This window comes from Lynx rufus, unplaced genomic scaffold (assembly GCF_022079265.1).
Source record: "Lynx rufus isolate CCGP_SWC_20201006 ecotype Redwood Valley unplaced genomic scaffold, mLynRuf1.p SCAF_7, whole genome shotgun sequence".
NCBI lineage: Eukaryota > Metazoa > Chordata > Mammalia > Carnivora > Felidae > Lynx > Lynx rufus.
Window position 1 is genome coordinate 75,890,152 of NW_025814889.1, and position 16,116 is coordinate 75,906,267.

The 16,116-nt window shown below is 53.8% G+C and overlaps 1 protein-coding gene across 1 annotated transcript; it reads right to left on the minus strand.

The window, feature by feature from the left end:
• Positions 1 to 3,440: 3,440 nt before the first annotated feature.
• Positions 3,441 to 7,156, minus strand: WNT10B (Wnt family member 10B). The gene is made up of 4 exons (XM_047064856.1): positions 7,083 to 7,156; positions 6,690 to 6,952; positions 4,555 to 4,928; positions 3,441 to 3,899 (listed from the first exon to the last, which is right to left on the minus strand). Exons 1-4 carry the CDS (start codon positions 7,154 to 7,156, stop codon positions 3,441 to 3,443), a joined length of 1,170 nt encoding a protein of 389 aa, XP_046920812.1.
• Between the last annotated feature and the right edge of the window lie 8,960 nt (positions 7,157 to 16,116).

A 16,116-nucleotide genomic window follows, 5' to 3' on the forward strand; every position in this document is an offset into this window, starting at 1 on the left:
CACTAGTGCCCCAATGACACCAACATGCCTTGTGAGACTCTGACAGGAGGTACAAATTCAGTGTCCCTGCCCAAGACCAGATCCTCTCCAGGTTGGGTTCCAGGAGTGACCGAGGATGGAAATACTGACAGCCTAATATGGTTAGCAGCAAGTACCATGGCATTTGAGTCAGAACTGATGAATGGGACTGGAGAATCTCCCAGCCTTCACCTGTCTGGAGTCTGGAGTCTGCTGCAGCATCACTGGGTGCTTCCCATGGAGCAAACAGGAGCAGAGACAGAAGGGGTGCTGCCTAGCTGGCAACTAGCCAGCAACTGCCACTCCCCAGCTTCCCAACCACATGAAAGGCTACAGGAGAAGAGCTCATCCAGAGCTGAAGGAGGCCAAGAGGCCTGACTTACAGTTCATCAGTCCTTCTCCCTCCCTCTGACTGCAAGTGGAGTTAAGTAAAAGCTGAAATTGTAGCCACCCACTCTGTGGGTTGCACACTCCCACTCTCGTCACTGACCCCAGACCTGGGTCTGAGCCCAGCGCGTGTGCCGGGAGTGGGGGGGTGGGGGGTGTTGGCCTTGCTGACAAAATCCAGTTGGAATTTCTCAAGGTTGTGGTTTGGGGCTTAAGTTTGCCACAGAGTGTGTCTGACGAAAGGGAAAGCTAGAAAGAGAGGGAGCCAAAGGGAATACAGAGGAAGGAAACAGGAAAAAGATGAAATATTCTTTCTGTAATACCATTGGAGATTCTCCTCCCCCTTTCTAAGTGTGAGAAATTCCCATTCTGAATGTTCCTTATCATTATTCTCTCTCATATCCTATTCTAGATACACCCCCTCTTCCCCACTCCCCCGTACACACCAGGCTCAGTCAGTGACTGAAGTGGGATAAGACATCTTACTGCTTCCATCAAATTTCCAAGCCCAGAGTTCTCAAGTGGAAATTCAAGGACATAAAATTTTGCCATAGAGTACTGCCCTAACCCAACATTCCTCAAAATGTCCTTGCTATCCCAGTAGCAAAATCACCTGTTTTTTGAGGGTAATTTGGGTAGCAGATATATCTATTGCCTAGAGGAATGGAGAGAACATTCCCTGGCCAAGGAGATGACCTGTTAGAATCAGCAGCTTGTAACCCCATAAACATTTAGTCCTAAATGTATGAGGTCTATCCCTTTTCTGAATTGAATGATAACGGTTTGTTTTCAAAGACACTGAGCTAGGAATAGAAAGATGGTAAAAAGCTTTAAAAATCTGTTTTCTCTAGTTATGGTTCTCTTCTAGAAGATAAAGGAACTACTTTCCTAAGATTAAATGCAGAAGAGCTCTGAATAAGGAAGGACAAAATACACATGCAAATAATTCAGTAGGAAAGCATGCTGGTTTTGCTGGTTTCCAGAGCAAAACACTCCCTTTTTGAGCACTGGAATCTCCTTTATATGTTTCCCATTAGTCTTATATCTACCTCCCAGGTTCTCTGACTTGGAGCCATAAAGAAAAGCACCTGCTCTTTTGGCTCCTGGTTTAATGCTGAGATACCTTCAGTACTTGAAATTTCCAGAAAAGAGGTGACCATGTGGTGTGGGGCAGGGGTAAACAGAGTTCAGCCAAAGAACCTAATCTCATCTGCAGTCCATTTTTGTGAATCAAGCCTTCTTGGATACAGCCACGCCCATTCGTTTATGTACAGTCTATGGCTACTTGTGATTTACAACAGCAGAGTTGAGTAATTATGGCAGAGTTGAGTAGTTGCGACAAAGCCCACAAGCCTACTACAGTTGACCCTTGAACAACACGGGTTTGAACTGTGTGGGTCCACTTAATACACAGATTTTTTTCAGTAAATACCATATAGTACTCTAAATGTGTTTTTTCTCTTCCTTACAATTTTCTTAACATTTTCTTTCCTCTATCTTATTTTATTGTAAGAATAGAGCATATAAAACAAGTAGCACACAAAATATGTGTTAATCGACTGTTTATGTTATTGGTAAGGCTTCCGGTCAACAGTAGGCTGTTGGTAACTAAGTTTTAGGGAAGTCAAAAGTTATACACAGGTTTTTGACTGCATGGGGAGGGAGGCTCCTCTAACCCCCCTATGTTGTTCAAGGGTTAACTGTATATTCACTATCAAGCCCTTTGCAGGAAGAAAAAATTCCAACCCTTGTTCTAGGGCAAGGAACAAGGTGAAATCTGGAGTTGAGGCACATAAAAAGTAAATAGGTCCTGTGTTTGGATCTCTAGCCCCTCACCCCTAGAAGCACCCCCCTGGTTTTCCACACTGAAAGTTCCCAACTAAATCATTGAGGATCAGGGGCATCTGGGTGGCTCAGCTGGCTAAGAATCCGACTTGATTTTGGCCCAGGTCATTATCTCTTGGTTTGTGAGTTCAAGTCTCACGTCAGGCTCCATGCAGACAGCAGAGCCTATTTGGGATTCTCTCAGCCCCTCCCCTGCTCATTTCTCTCTCTCTCTCTCTCTCTCTCTCTCTCTCTCTCTCTGTCTCTCTCAGAGAGAAAGAAAGAAAACTTTAAAAATAATAAAGAAAGAAATCACTGAGGACCATTTCAAATCCTTTGTGGAGCCAGGCAGGATATGCATAAGTGATGTCATTGAGTATATGAGGGTAGTATTCACCTGGAAAAGAAGCCATGGACTGGGATCCCAAGTGTGGGCAGAAATATCACTACCTGCATCCACTGGTCCAGTAGCTTAATTTATTTTAGTTACAAACAGAAACCAAGAACAAGTCTCAGTACAATAAATTATCCATCCCCATCCCTCCTGCTAAAGAAAGAATAAAAGGCTCAGAGAGCCTTAGGTAAAATTCTTCCTTTGGAGGTTTCCCTTTAACATCTGAAGGTGGGGGGAGGGATAGTTTCCCTAAGGACCTAGACAAACAACCCTCTGAGGACTCAGGGGAGAGGTCCCCCTCCAGCACTCTGTCTCTTCCCCAAGAAAAACCTCTCTACCACCATCTCCCATTACCCCACAAGAGTGGGCCCAGATCACTGTAGAAGAGTTTGGGAATGGCAGGTAGGAATGAGTGGTCTCCCTGGATACAGGTCTTACGGCACCACACAGTGCCTGGGGCTATCCCTCAAAGGAAAAGAGTGGTCAAACTACAGGGACTCCCCAGCCAGAAGGAAGAGGAACCAGAGCTAAAGGGACTCCAGGGTGGGGGAGAGGGAGGCAATACAGTGCATTTCATCTTAGCTCATTTCAGGTGTTTAAGGAGCAGAAGAGGGGTGACAGCTTTCCCTCCAAGGCCCTCCTACTGTGGGGGAGAAGGCTGCACATCACAGACTCTACCTGACCCCCACCGCCCCCAAGCTGCTTCCAGGTAGATACTTGGAGCTTCTAGGAGCCAGGACTGACCCTGGACAGAAATCAGAGCAAAAGGCTGAAAAGGTGCCCCTCCCCTTCCCCAGTGCTGTGGCAAGGCTGGCCCTCACTTACACACGTTGACCCACTCTGTGACCTTGCACTCATCACACAGCACGTAGCAGCACCAGTGGAAGCGGCAATGACAGCGCTCGACTCGTGTCTGCCGGAGCAGGTTGTGCCCACGGCCACAGCACAGGCTGCCACAGCCATCCAGCAGGCGGCTGGTCTTATTGCAGGCCCGGCCCCGAGTGCCCGGGGAGCCCACGGCAGGGTCTCGCTCACAGAAGTCAGGCGACTTCTCAAAGTAGACCAGCTCTCCTGAGAGGCGACGGGGACGCAGGCGGGGCTGGAAGGCTCCGGAGTTGCGGTTGTGGGTATCGATGAAGATGGCCCGACCCAGCCGCTCCCTCAACGCCGCCCCCACTGCCCGGAATTCTGGGGCCGCCCTCCAGCAGGTCTTGAACTGGCAACTGCCCGACGTGCCATGGCACTTGCATTTCCGCTTCAGGTTTTCAGTCACCACCTAGAGCGGCAGAGGGAGGCGAGGTGAAGGGGACGGCAGCAAATGGGCAGAGCACAGAGGCACAGGAGAGGGGAGGGGACAGAGAGCACAGGGAAAGATAAATATAGGCGAGAACGACCATGGAATATCAGAAGAGAAAGGGCACTGAACGACTGGCTAATAGCCCAACTCCCTCATCTTCTGGCTGGAGAACTGAGCCCAGAGCAGAGTGATTTGCCCATCTTTAATCACTAGCTGGTGACAGAGACTCAGCTTAGGGAACTAGGTGGTAACAGAACTCAACTCCAGTTGTCCGGACTCCCAGTCCAGTGCTCTTTCCAGAGTGAGCACCAAAATGAGGAGTCTGACCCAAAGAACCCCTAAATTCTGTAGGGAGGCAGCTGTAATAATAGCTATCTATCGTGTAATGAGCACCTACCGAGGACTACGCACTCTGCCGAGTGCTCCATTTGCTAGCTCCCTCTTAATGACAACGTAAGATAGATATCATTAGAGTCTTTTTACAGATGCAAAACTGAGGTTAAGTAACTTGAGGTCATCCAGATGGTGAGTGGCAATCACCCACCGCATCTCCTCCTCTCATTCTGCTGTGCCTCTCAAACTCTAGCCAGGCCTCGAAAGCTAAGGAGACCCAGGACAAGTTGCACACACATACCTGTCGCCCCACCCTGTTGTTGTGGATTCGCATTCTTGCCTGGATGTCCCGGGGAGCTTCCCTGGAATCCAAGAAATCCCGAGAGAACTTCTCTCCAAAGTCCATGTCATGGTTACAGCCACCCCATTCCCATGTGTCCTGGGGGCCAGGGCTGGGGCCTGAGCCGGGGCCAGGACTGGGCAGGGAGTGGGGGAAACTCTTGCCCCGGGACAGTGCCTGCAGCTGCAGTAGTTTGGCCCTCAGCCGATCCTGCTCACCACTGCCCTTCCAGCCGCAGCCGCAGCTCACCAGCTTGCCCAGGCTGCAGGCCGTGGCTACCGCGTGCATGACCCCTGCAGCCAGCATGGAGAAGGAAAAAGCACTCTCCCGGAAACCTGGGGATAAAAAGGGTGTGACGGGGGGGATAAGGTTGACAGGCAGCTGAGAGGGGGGAGGTGGAAGGAAATAAGCAGCCACCCTTCAATTCCAGGAATTCCTAACTGGATCCTGACTTTGCCATTTACCAGCTGAATAACTGGGGAGAAAGTCACCGAGAAGAAAGGGAACAGAAGCACAGAGCCTCAGTTTCCTCATCTATTAAGGGCGGGGGGTGGTGGGGGTGGACTGAAGTGATCTCTGAGGCCCATCCTGGTTCGGTTACTCTGGGATCTGCGGGTGTGGATGAAAGAGCTAGCTTGAGGGCAAGACCCCAAGGGTTGGCAGGTGACTGAGAGGGAGTCCCCGAGGTCTTTGAAGATTCGTTCACCGAGTTCTACATCTGAAAGCCTTAGAAATTCCCCAGGGAGCTTGGGTGGTGGGGTGGGAGCCGAGACCTTTGGGGGGGGTGTCTTTTTTTTCTAAAGCGTCTTTTAACCAACGTTTGAAGCTTCCAGGGCTGGGGGCATCTCCACCACCCCAATACCCCCAAAGCACGGGAACTGTGGAGCTGTCCTTCCCCTTTCCAGTTTCTAGTTTTATATTTGCCCTTTGAGACTGCCCTTTATGTTTATCCTAACCTGCTATTACTCTATAAAATGCTGGGAGGGGGAGAGAGTGAGGGTGATTTTCCCTAGGGCCCTATTAAAATATTGGCTTCTTTGTTATGTTTTGGGGGTCACAGAGGCTCAAGATGACAACCCTTTCCCATGCTTCCCATTTGGGTATCAAAGCCTACATCAGGCCCTGTAGGGAAGGAGGGGTCTCTCACTTCCTTTTAGGTAGGGGCTTCCTTGAGCCCTGAGAGGATGAGAGACAGCACCTCTTTAGGGGCCGGGCCTCTCCCACCCCAGGATGCAGGGCTTCTGGCCCAGCCTCCCGACCCCCCCCCCCAACCTCCACCCTCCAGGGGTGAAGCTGTTTGCACACGTCTTGGGAATTCCCCCGCAGATGGCAGCTGCCTATTAACCCCGTAGTCCCTGAAGTACTGCCCCCACCCTGGAGCTGAGCACAGAATGGATCTTTACTCCTCCAGGGAGGAAACTCGGGCATGGCCTGGCAAGAGGCAACGATGCCTTCCAGACCATACCTCCCAGACCAGACCAGCAGTGACCTGTTCTTCGCCCCTCCAGCCGTTCCTCACCTGCTCAGGTGAGAGCCACCTGGGGCCCCCACAGCACAGAGGAGGGGGCTGCTCCCCGGCTTCAAAGTCATCAGGGTCTTTGTTCCCAGCCTCTGCTCCTGGGAACCCCAGCAATTAGGGGAGTAGGTTTAACCCTTAAACGGTTGGGGGCGTCACCCCACCCCCGCTGAGGCTCTGGGGACACCAGCCTGGGCTTGTCCCAGCGGAGAGGGAGAGGGGAGAAAGTTGAGGGAGGGAATGGGGGGGACGTTTGAAGCTTCCAGGGCTGGGGGCATCTCTTCCTCACAGGTGCAACCCAGACTGAGCCTGGTGGAGGCAGGAAAGGGGGGCCCTAGGGTAGGAGAGCCGCGACCCAGCTGCCTTGCCGGCAGCACGCAGGTGGAAGTCAGGAGCAGGGGCCCAGACGGGTGGCCAGGCCCAGCTCCGTGGCTCCCGGGGGGGAATTCCCAGAGAGGCCCCTCCCCGAGTCGTGAACCGGTCCCTTCCCGCCTCCGCTCGCCTCGGCCTGCCGCCGCCCCCCCCCCCCCCGCCTCCCGCCCCCAGCCCCAGAGGCGCAGACCCGCCCGGCCCGGCTCACCGCGCTTGAGGATGGCGCTGTGGTGCGGCAGGCGGCCGCCGCCCTCCAGCGCCGAGCAGTTCCAGCGCTGGTCGCGCAGCTGGTGCTGACACTCGTGGACCGCGATATGCAGGCCCTGAAGCGCGGATGCCGTCACGTCGGGGCTGCGCAGGCACAGGCCTAGCTGCCGTTTGCTCAGGCCCGACAGCGTCAAGCATACGGTGTTGGCGGTCAGCGGCGGCTCGCCGGGCAGCTTCAGGCCCAGAATCTCATTGCTGAGGGCCCTGGGAACGCAGGAGGCGTTTCGGGGTCTGTGGTCCAGGCCGCGCGCCCCCTCCGACTCCTCCCGTCCCGGGTCGGTGCTTGCAGCCTACGGCTCTCTCGAGGGCTGGGTGACAGGGGGGAATTGCTCACCGACTGCACAACGCCAGGAACAGGAGACCCGCGAAGCCCGAGGGCGGAGGCCGCGGCCGGGGCTCCTCCGGCATGTCGAAGCCCGGGCCCGAAGGCCCCGGTGGGCAGATCGATCACGGCCTGCGGGACAGAGAGACTTGGGCGCTCGGGAATAAGGTGGGCTCCCCCCGAGCAACCAAGGATTCCTAACTCACCAGTGCCACCCCAATGACCCTCCACATTCCTCCGCAAACAAAACAGTAAGAATCATCCCTTGATTCCCAGTCCCTGCACCCTGCGGGAAGACTTAGGGGCCTCGCAGCTGGGGCTTATGCAAGCGCCCCTGGAGCTGGACCCAGCCAGACACAATGCCCGGCACACAGACACACTCACGTGCAGACTCAGACACACCGACTCACAAACACCACTCCACCATCTTGCCCCCCGGGGCTCCCTCTTTAAGGGCCCCAGGACTGGCTTCCCTTGCCGATACAGTCTCGCTTTTAGGGTTAGGGGGCAGAATTGAGAGGCAGTTCTCCACCAACAGATCGCAGGATGTGGGGGAGGGTCACCTCCAGATGCCGTCGAGGGCAGGCACCCTCCGTGAGAAAGGTGGAGGAATGGGCTCCCAACCCCTCTCCACCCCCTTCTTCTGCAGTTGGGAGAGAGGGGAGGCTCCAGGTGCGCCAGACAGGGAGGGGACCTGGTTCCCGCCTGTAAAGGACCGTAGCTCAGGCTGAGTCCTCTTCCTCCTCTGTGTTACCTTTCCTAACTAGTGTTCCCCTCCTTCCAGACGCCCGTCTGTCTGGTCCCCTCAGGTCCCAGCCTCGGTCCCCAACCCTTTGCTCTCGCGTTCATTGCCCTTCAGATCTGGGGGTATCCCTTTATTTGCTGTCTTCATCTCTGGCAATATCCCTGGCTCTCTCGGTGTCTCCGTGCCCCTGTGGGCGGATGCGTGTCTGTCGGTCTGTCTGTCTGTCTGTCTGACTGCCCGTGTGCCTGTCTCGGCCGCGTGTGCTCGTCCCTGCCCTCCCTGCTTTCCCGGCTCCGATTACCTCCAGCTGCTCTGGTGCGGGGTCGCCACCGGCAGGGTTGGGTCGCCTCGGCTCGGGCTTCTCAAACCGTGGGGAGACTGCCTCGGGTTCTGCCCCCTCGGCAGAGCCGCATTCTTCCAGGGTAGGGCCACTCCTCTTCGCTGCTTCCCCAGCGCCGCCGCCGCAGCCGCCGGGAGGAAGGGAGGGAGGAAGGGAGGGAGTGATCGAGAAAGCTAGCGAGCGGTCTAGCAAAGAACTGGGGGCTCTGGCTCTACTCTACTCGTGCCGAGCTCACAGGCGGCTCTGCTGCGGCTGACAGAGTTGCGGCCCCTCCCCGAGCCCCGGGCATCCCCACCCCACTCCTCGCACCCCCCGCCTTGACCCAGGGAGCGCAGCCGCTCCCCCTCCTCCCAGCCTACACACACACCCTCTCCCCCGACGCCTGGGTTCACGCTTGGCCCCACTGAAGGGGGTGGTGACCAAAGTGCCTCTCACCTGCTCTGGGTAGCCAAGTCTGCAAGGAGGGTGCAGGGACCCAGACTAGGGAGATAGGAGCCTGGTCCCATGTGGTCATTTCTCTTTGCCTCAGTTTCCCCAAGGAGAGCTGGATGGCTGGAGAGTGCCTTTGACACGATGAAGCTGGAGCTGAGAATCAACTTCTCTCCCTGGACGCTGCTGTGCAGAGCCCTGAGCCAGAGCGCACCACAAGGCACTCAGAGCCGGCAGGAAAAGCTCCCTTCTGGGTGGCTTGGCTTCCACCCACCTCTGAGCTCTGAGCCTGCCCCTTGGGAGGGGTCAGCCTTGGCCTCAGAGTTTGGTCCTAGCAGAGGCTTGGGTAGCCCCAAAGATCTTCAGCCTTCTCCTCTGCTTCCCTTGGCTTCCAGGCATCCTTGCCTGCGGAGTTCTCCTGCCCTTCCCAGGATCCCCCAGTCTGTACTTGGAGTGGCCCATATCGTCGCTCCATGCTTTCAGACGTGCTTCACATGGAATGAGGAGGGCCTTGGGATCTCAAACAGAGCCCAGCCTGAGGACAGCCAGGGAAAGAGTCCCATCTTGGGGTGCACAGACCAGGACAAACCACCTTAGGGAGCTCCAGTGGCAGTGAAGGGGTTAGGCGCCACTGCGCTCCTGCCTGACTCACCCTCCCAGCTCTAACCACTGCGGGCTATTTTTGCCAGAGAGGGGCCCCAGGCTTCCCAGCCGCCCCCCGCCCCTGCCAGACCGCAGCCCAAGGCACGACTGGCCCCGCGCGCCCGAGGCTGGCACGTTGACTCAGAGACAGGCCCCCTGGGGAAGCAGAGCCACGGGGCTGAAACCCACAGCCACAGTCATCTCTTCCTTGGTGGTGGCCATGCAGCTCGTCTGGGCAGCCAGCCTCCAGCCTGTGCTGCTGCAGAGCCTGCCCTGAGCTGCAGGGGGCACTGTTGTCTAGGGGGCAGAGCGGTCTGAAAGAGGTCAGTGACTTTCATCTGCCCGTGTATTTTTTATTGACCACCTTTATGTACCAGGTCTTGAGTAGGCTGGGGAGGTAAAAGTGCCCTGGTTCCTGACACTGGCCAGCTCTGACCAGAAGAGGGTTGCTTTTCTTTGCTTTTGCACCTCCGGGGGCAGGGAAGCAGGAGAAGTAGCCCTATAGCCCCTGCCTCTTCTTCCTGTTTAGAGGCCAAGACCCAAACCATGTGTGGCTTTTGAGGCCACCAGAATCTGCAATCTCAGTAGCTTTCATCCTTACACCTGGATTCAGCGATCCTTGCCAACGTCCTTGTCCTTCTGCCTGCGTGTTAGCCTGGGACTCCACTCAGGTCCCTGGAGGAAGGGGACAAGGTTTCCTCTGCTCCTCTTCTCTTGTGGAGACCTCTTGGACATTTTTTTCTGATTTTTTCTTCTGATTCTACCCTTGTCAGGCTGTAGTGTAGTCAGGTGCCAAGGAATGGCCAGGGTCAGAACTACCACCATAGACTTCAACTTCTCAGTGACTCCAGGGCTCCCCAAGCTGGTCTGTCCAGGGGTCCATACTCCTGTTCCCTCTCCATGCAGAAGCTCAGCTCTGGGACAGAAGGCCACAGGCAGGCAGACTGGGTGGCCTGAACTGGCCCTCAGTGCCCTTGGCCCGACCGGCTGGCCTGAGCACTGACCCGCAGGCGGCTGGAGGGTGGTGGAGCAGGCGGGGTCTGGAGAGGGCTGCGGGTACACACCCATTGCCTAATACCCCAAGCACGCAGCCAGCTCCAGGAAAGGGGAGGGGCGGGAACCAGAAAGACCTTGACAGGGGTTGGGGCCATGACAGGAGGGGGAAAGTGAGGGGCTGTCATTACTCTGGGGAGGGAGTGGGAGCAAGCTGGTCCTCCTTCCCTTCAATGAGAAGACTGGAGGGCTGCCTTCCCATCATGAGGATGGAGGGTGGGTGTAGCAAGAACAATCTGGGAAGAACACTGGAGCCCTGGAGGGCGGGGGTCAAAGAGAAGAGTGGGGGCCCCCGGGAGATTGGGGGATCGAGCAACCGAGGCGGTGGCTAATGCAGAGCAAAGCCTCGGGAACCTCCTCCTCCTCCCCCCCTCATGTTTGCCTTGGCCCGGGGTCCCGGGTGACTCATCTATTGCTGAGCCGCTGATAGGGGCGGCCAGGCCCGGGGAACCCAAATTATAGGCCCAGGAGGGATGGATGCGCCCTCAGCGGTGAGCTCAGCTGTGCTGCCCACCCTCCGCCTGTCACGCCTTCTGTTGTAGCACCACAGGCCACCGCCCGGAGGCACCAAAGGGTCCACAGTCCGACTGCATCGGACTCTCAGGGAAAACCCCAACAGTTGAGCGGTTGGCCCCAACAAATCTGCGGGATTACCCTAGAAAGAACTTTGCCCCCTTCTCTACCAGAGGCTGATGCCTTCCCGGCCCAAGGAGGCAGTGCCGCCTGCTGGTGCTTCAAAGGAAGGTAGGCTCTTCTGTCCGTGAACTCTCAGCCCTAGTTCCCTGCTTCCTCCCCACACCCCAACATTAAAATAAAGCCCCTTTCCCCTCCAGTATCTCTCTCCCCTGTTCCTGCTCCAAGGAGGTGCTTTGCTACTGGTTTTCCACTTCAAGCCTTTAAAGTTATCCGTGGTCAAAAGTGATAGAAAAACAGAGCAAGGTAAAGGAGATAGGTGGTGGGATTCTGCTTTATATAGGGGGATGGGAAAGGAAGTGAGGGAATGAACCCACGGAGATATCGGAGGACGGGCATTCCAGAAGTCAGAAAAGCAGGTGCAAAGATCTGGAGACAGGAACTCATTTGGGATGTTCAAGGAATTAGCAACTAGGCCAGTGCCGCCAAAGGGAGGAACCCACAGGGGAGATAACTGGTGCATAATGAAGGAGCAAGATGGACCATATAGGGCTGTGGAGGCCACTGTAAAGATTTTGCCTTTTTCTTTGAGTGAGATTGGGGATCATTGGAAAATTCCCAGCAGAGGAATGAAATGATCTGACTTCTGTTTTGGAAAGAATGCCTCTGGCTGCTCTGTGGATAAGAGACTGGGGGGGGGGGAGCAAGATGGAGTGGCCATTTACTGAGATGGGACCACTGAAGAAAGACCTGGTTAGGATGGGGAAGAATCAGGAGTTCAGTGTTTTCTGTTTTTTTTTTTTTTAATGTTTCTCTATTTTCTAGAGAGAGACAGAGCATGAGCAGAGGAGGAGCAGAGAGAGGCGGAGACAGAATCTGAAGCAGGCTCCAAGCTCTGAGCTGTGAGCCGCAAGATCATGACCTGAGCTGAAGTCGGATGTTTAACCAACTGAGCCACCCAGGTGCCCCAGGAGTTCAGTTTTGAACATGTACATCTTGATATGCTTATTCAAGTGTTAGGTGTGCAAGTCCAGAGTTTAGGGTTAAGGGCCAGAGATATAAATTAGGGACCATGAGACTGAATAGATCACCAAGAGAATGAGTGTAGACCGGAAAGAAACTCCAAACTGAATTGGTGTATACTCTGAAGCTTAGAAATTGGGTATACAGGGTGCAACCAGACAGAAGACTGAGAAGGTGAGCAGCTAGGGAGGTAGGAATGGTGTTCTAGAAACCAAGTGAGAAAGTATTCCAAGAAGGAGAAAGTGTTCAACTCTGTCTGCTGTTCCTTAAAAGTTGGTTAGGAGGAGAGCCAACAGGTCATGGATGATTTTGATCAGGAGGTGTAGCAGATTCAAAGAGGTGATCGGGGTGGAAAGAGGGAATAAAGAAAAGAAATTGGCGCTAGTGATTAAAGCAGCCCTTTTGAGCTTTTGCAGTAAAAGAGGGCTGAGAAATGGAACAATCTCAGGAGGTAATGTGGCGTCGAATGAAGCTTTAGAGTTTTTAGAGGGGAGATATCACAGCATTTTGCCTGCTGATGGGTATGATCCAGCATAGAGGTAAATTGAAGAAACAAGAAAGAAACAGGACAATTGATAGAGTAGTGATTTGATCTAAATAGAAATTTGGGCCAAGTCATTCATAGCATGACTCAGACTTAGAGCCCTTAGAGCTCACTTTTCTTCACTACTCCTGGTGGGTGGAATGGTAGAACAAAGGATACCGGCTTTTCTTTCTTCTTCTTTTCTTTCTTCCCACCTCTGCTTGTCACCAGGAGCCATAGAAAGGGCTTCCTGTCTTCCAGTGCATCTCCAGCTTCCATGGGGTTTAATCAATCCACAGGCCAAAGCACATGGCCCAGGCCCCAGTGGGAATAAACTCCTAAGGGATGAAGGACAAGCTGCCCATGGTACTTTGTCTATTTACTTGAGCCTTCTGTGCTGGGTGCCCTCCGTAGAGACTACTGGATTTTGGATCTGGGGAGGATGCTGGGCCCAGAACATCTTGTCTCTCAGGGTCAAATCCTTGGGAGGGTCAGGTGCACTGGACTGGGCAATAGGCCTGGGAAGGATATTGCCCTCAAAAGTAACCTCCATCAGGGGGCACCTGGGTGGTTCAGTCAGTTAAGTGGCCGACTTCTCAGGTCATGATCTCTCAGTTCATGAGTTCGAGCCCCACATTGGGCTCTGTGCTGACAGCTCAGAGCCTGGACCCTGCTTCAGATTCTGTGTCTCCTTCTCTTTCTGACCCTCCCCCCACTTGCACTATGCCCCTCCCTCTCTCAAAAATAAATAAACACTAGGGCTCCTGGGTGCCTCAGTCGGTTGGGCGTCTGACTTCAGCTCAGGTCATGATCTCACGGCTTGTGGGTTCAAGCCCCTTGTCAGGCTCTGTGCTGACAGCTCAGAGCCTGGACCCTGCTTTGGATTCTGTGTCTCCCTCTCTCTGCCCTTCCTCTGCTCATGCTCTGTCTCTCTCAAAAATAAATAAACATGAATTTTTAAAAAAATTAAAAAAACACTAAAATAACAAATTTAAAAAAACCTCCATCAGGCTTCATCTTGGTTAATAAGCACCTCATTTAAAATGGAGGTGCCTTTGGGGCACCTGGGTGGCTCAGTCGGTTAAGCATCTGACTTCGGCTCATGTCATGATTTCACAGTTGTGAGTTCGAGCCCCTCATCAGGCTCTGTGCTGACAGCTCAGAGCCTGGAGCCTACTTCAGATTCTGTGTCTCCCCCTCTCTCTCCCCCTCCCCTGCTCACACTCTGTGTCTCTCTGTCTCTTAGTATAAATAAACGTTAAAAAAATTTTAAATAAAAAATAAAATGGAGGTGCCCCAAGAAGATTAATTAAATTTATCAGACATGGACTCCTTAGAGTGATTTCCCTGCCTTTAATGGGATACCTGATCATTTCTGAGACTTAGAACTCTTCAGGATCAGACCTGGGTACATACTCAGTTAGAAAGCACCCTAAAAGCAGGGGAGGTGAAAAAGAGAGGATTCAAAAGGGAGACAGAAAGATCCTAAAAATCATTTTTATTTATCTGTCAATTTTGAGATGGGGTCCATAGCTTATTGTATTGCTACACACTCACAAAAGCTGATTACGTGGAAAGAGCATTGGCTTTGAGTCAAAAAGAGTTTTTTAAAGTTTATTTATTTTTGAGAGAGAGAGAGAGAGAACACAGGGGAGGGGCAGGGAGACAGGGAGAGAGAGAATCTCAAGCAGGTTCTGAACTTTTCAGCACAGAGCCTGACTCAGGGCTCGAACTCACGAACTATGAGATCATGACCTGAGCTGAAATCAAGAAATCAGACACATAACCAACTGAGCCCCCCAGGCACCCCAGAGCAGAGTTTTAATTTGGGTCTACCAACTTGTTCATTTTTTTTAAGATTCTAATTTTGAAGCTTACTATTTATTTATTTATTTATTTATTTATTTATTTATTTATTTTACATTGGTTCCATGCCCAAAGTGGGGCTTGAACTCAGGACCCTGAGATCAAGAGTCTCATGCTCTTCCCACTGAGCCAGACAGGTGCCCCTAAGATTTTGTTTTTAAGTAATCTCTACACCCACTGTAGGGCTCAAACTTACAACCCCAAGATCAAGAGTCACATGCACCAGTGACTCGGCCAGACACGTGCCCCATTTATTCATTCATTAGCTGTGTAGACCTTGGACAACTTCTTAATCTATTTTTTTTCCCTCTGTAAAGTGAGAGAGAAGAGAGACATAAGGGAGGAGGTCCTCCCTCCTTGCAGGGGCCATTTGTGTGTGGTGGTAGGGCATGATGACAAAGCTGGTGGTGCTCCCTATGCCCCAGTACAGGGGACAGCAGCCACTTCCTCTTCAATAGGAGGCCAAGGTAGCCTTGAAGCTGAATTGGAGTCCCTGGGAAAAAAGAGAAAAGCCTACAATGGAGGAGATGCTTGCAAGCATTCAGGATATCTCAAATGTGGTGAGAGTGGAAAGAGCCAGAATTTTGCAAGAAGAGAGAAACTTGGCAGAAAAATCCAAAAAGAAGCAGACACGTGGAGGCACAAGTTCCCTATTCTGGGTTCAGCTCAGCCAGCAACTCTTCTCTTCCCAGCCCTCCCCACCCACACGCACACCTGACATCCACTCCACTGCCCTTCCTGAGCCTAATCCACAGAGACTCAGCTACTCCAGGCTTTGTCCATCTTGATGCCGCCTTGGTTGCAGCCTCAGTCCCCTCCCCCGGTGACATGCACATGTTGATACATGCCACAGAGTGACACACCATAGGGTGACACAAGGTATACACGGCGAGAGTGACACATATATGCATAGTTAATCTCCCCACGCACACACACTCATCCACCCATCCACCCACCTCCACAAACAGTCCCAGACACTCCATCCCTCAGTCAGTCTTTGGGTCTTTCCTGACAGTGGCCACCACCTCCTTCCCGACACATAGATGATGCACTGCCCCAGGTGGTGGCTGTGACAAGATGACTCCACTGATCCCTCCCGACGTGAGCTACATGCCAAGATTCTTTGGAAAGTTCCCTAACGTCCCTCCTCAAAACATGGAGTTTCTCTCCATGAGGACACACACGAGTGTGCACCCTCAGAACACACTCACACATTCTCATATGCATTCACCCTTGCATTGTCCCACTTAGACACACACACACACACACACACACACACCCCATAGTCACTTGTGCACTCCTACCAGCCCACAAACACAAACTGCCGCGGTCCCCGGTTTTCTCTCTGGTGAACTTACCCCACAAACCCACCCTCAGGATTTCCCTGACCACGACCCCACTCCCAGTCTCCCCCTTATCCTTCCTTGTCCAGCCGTCGGGGGTTCCAAAGCAGGAGGCGTCTCCCCGGAGTCGCTGCCCAGAATCACAGCTTTCCTTCCTCTACTCAGGAGTGGGGAGAGAGAGGACGCCAGACGGGCCCAGGGTGACGTCGAGGGGACAGCCCCACAGCCGGTGGTGGCGAAGCGGCTGGGCTCCCGGCAGACTCTCCCCTTAGCACATTGTCGCCGCGCCCCCTGGCGGACGCTGGTCCCCGACGGGCTCCGGACGCGAAGAGGAGTGAGGCGGGCGCGCGTGGGAGGGCGTCCCAAGGGGAGGGGTCGGCGGCCAGTGCAGGCCCGGAGGCGGGAGCCACCGGGCAGGGGGCGGGGGTGAGCCCCGACGGCCAGCCCGT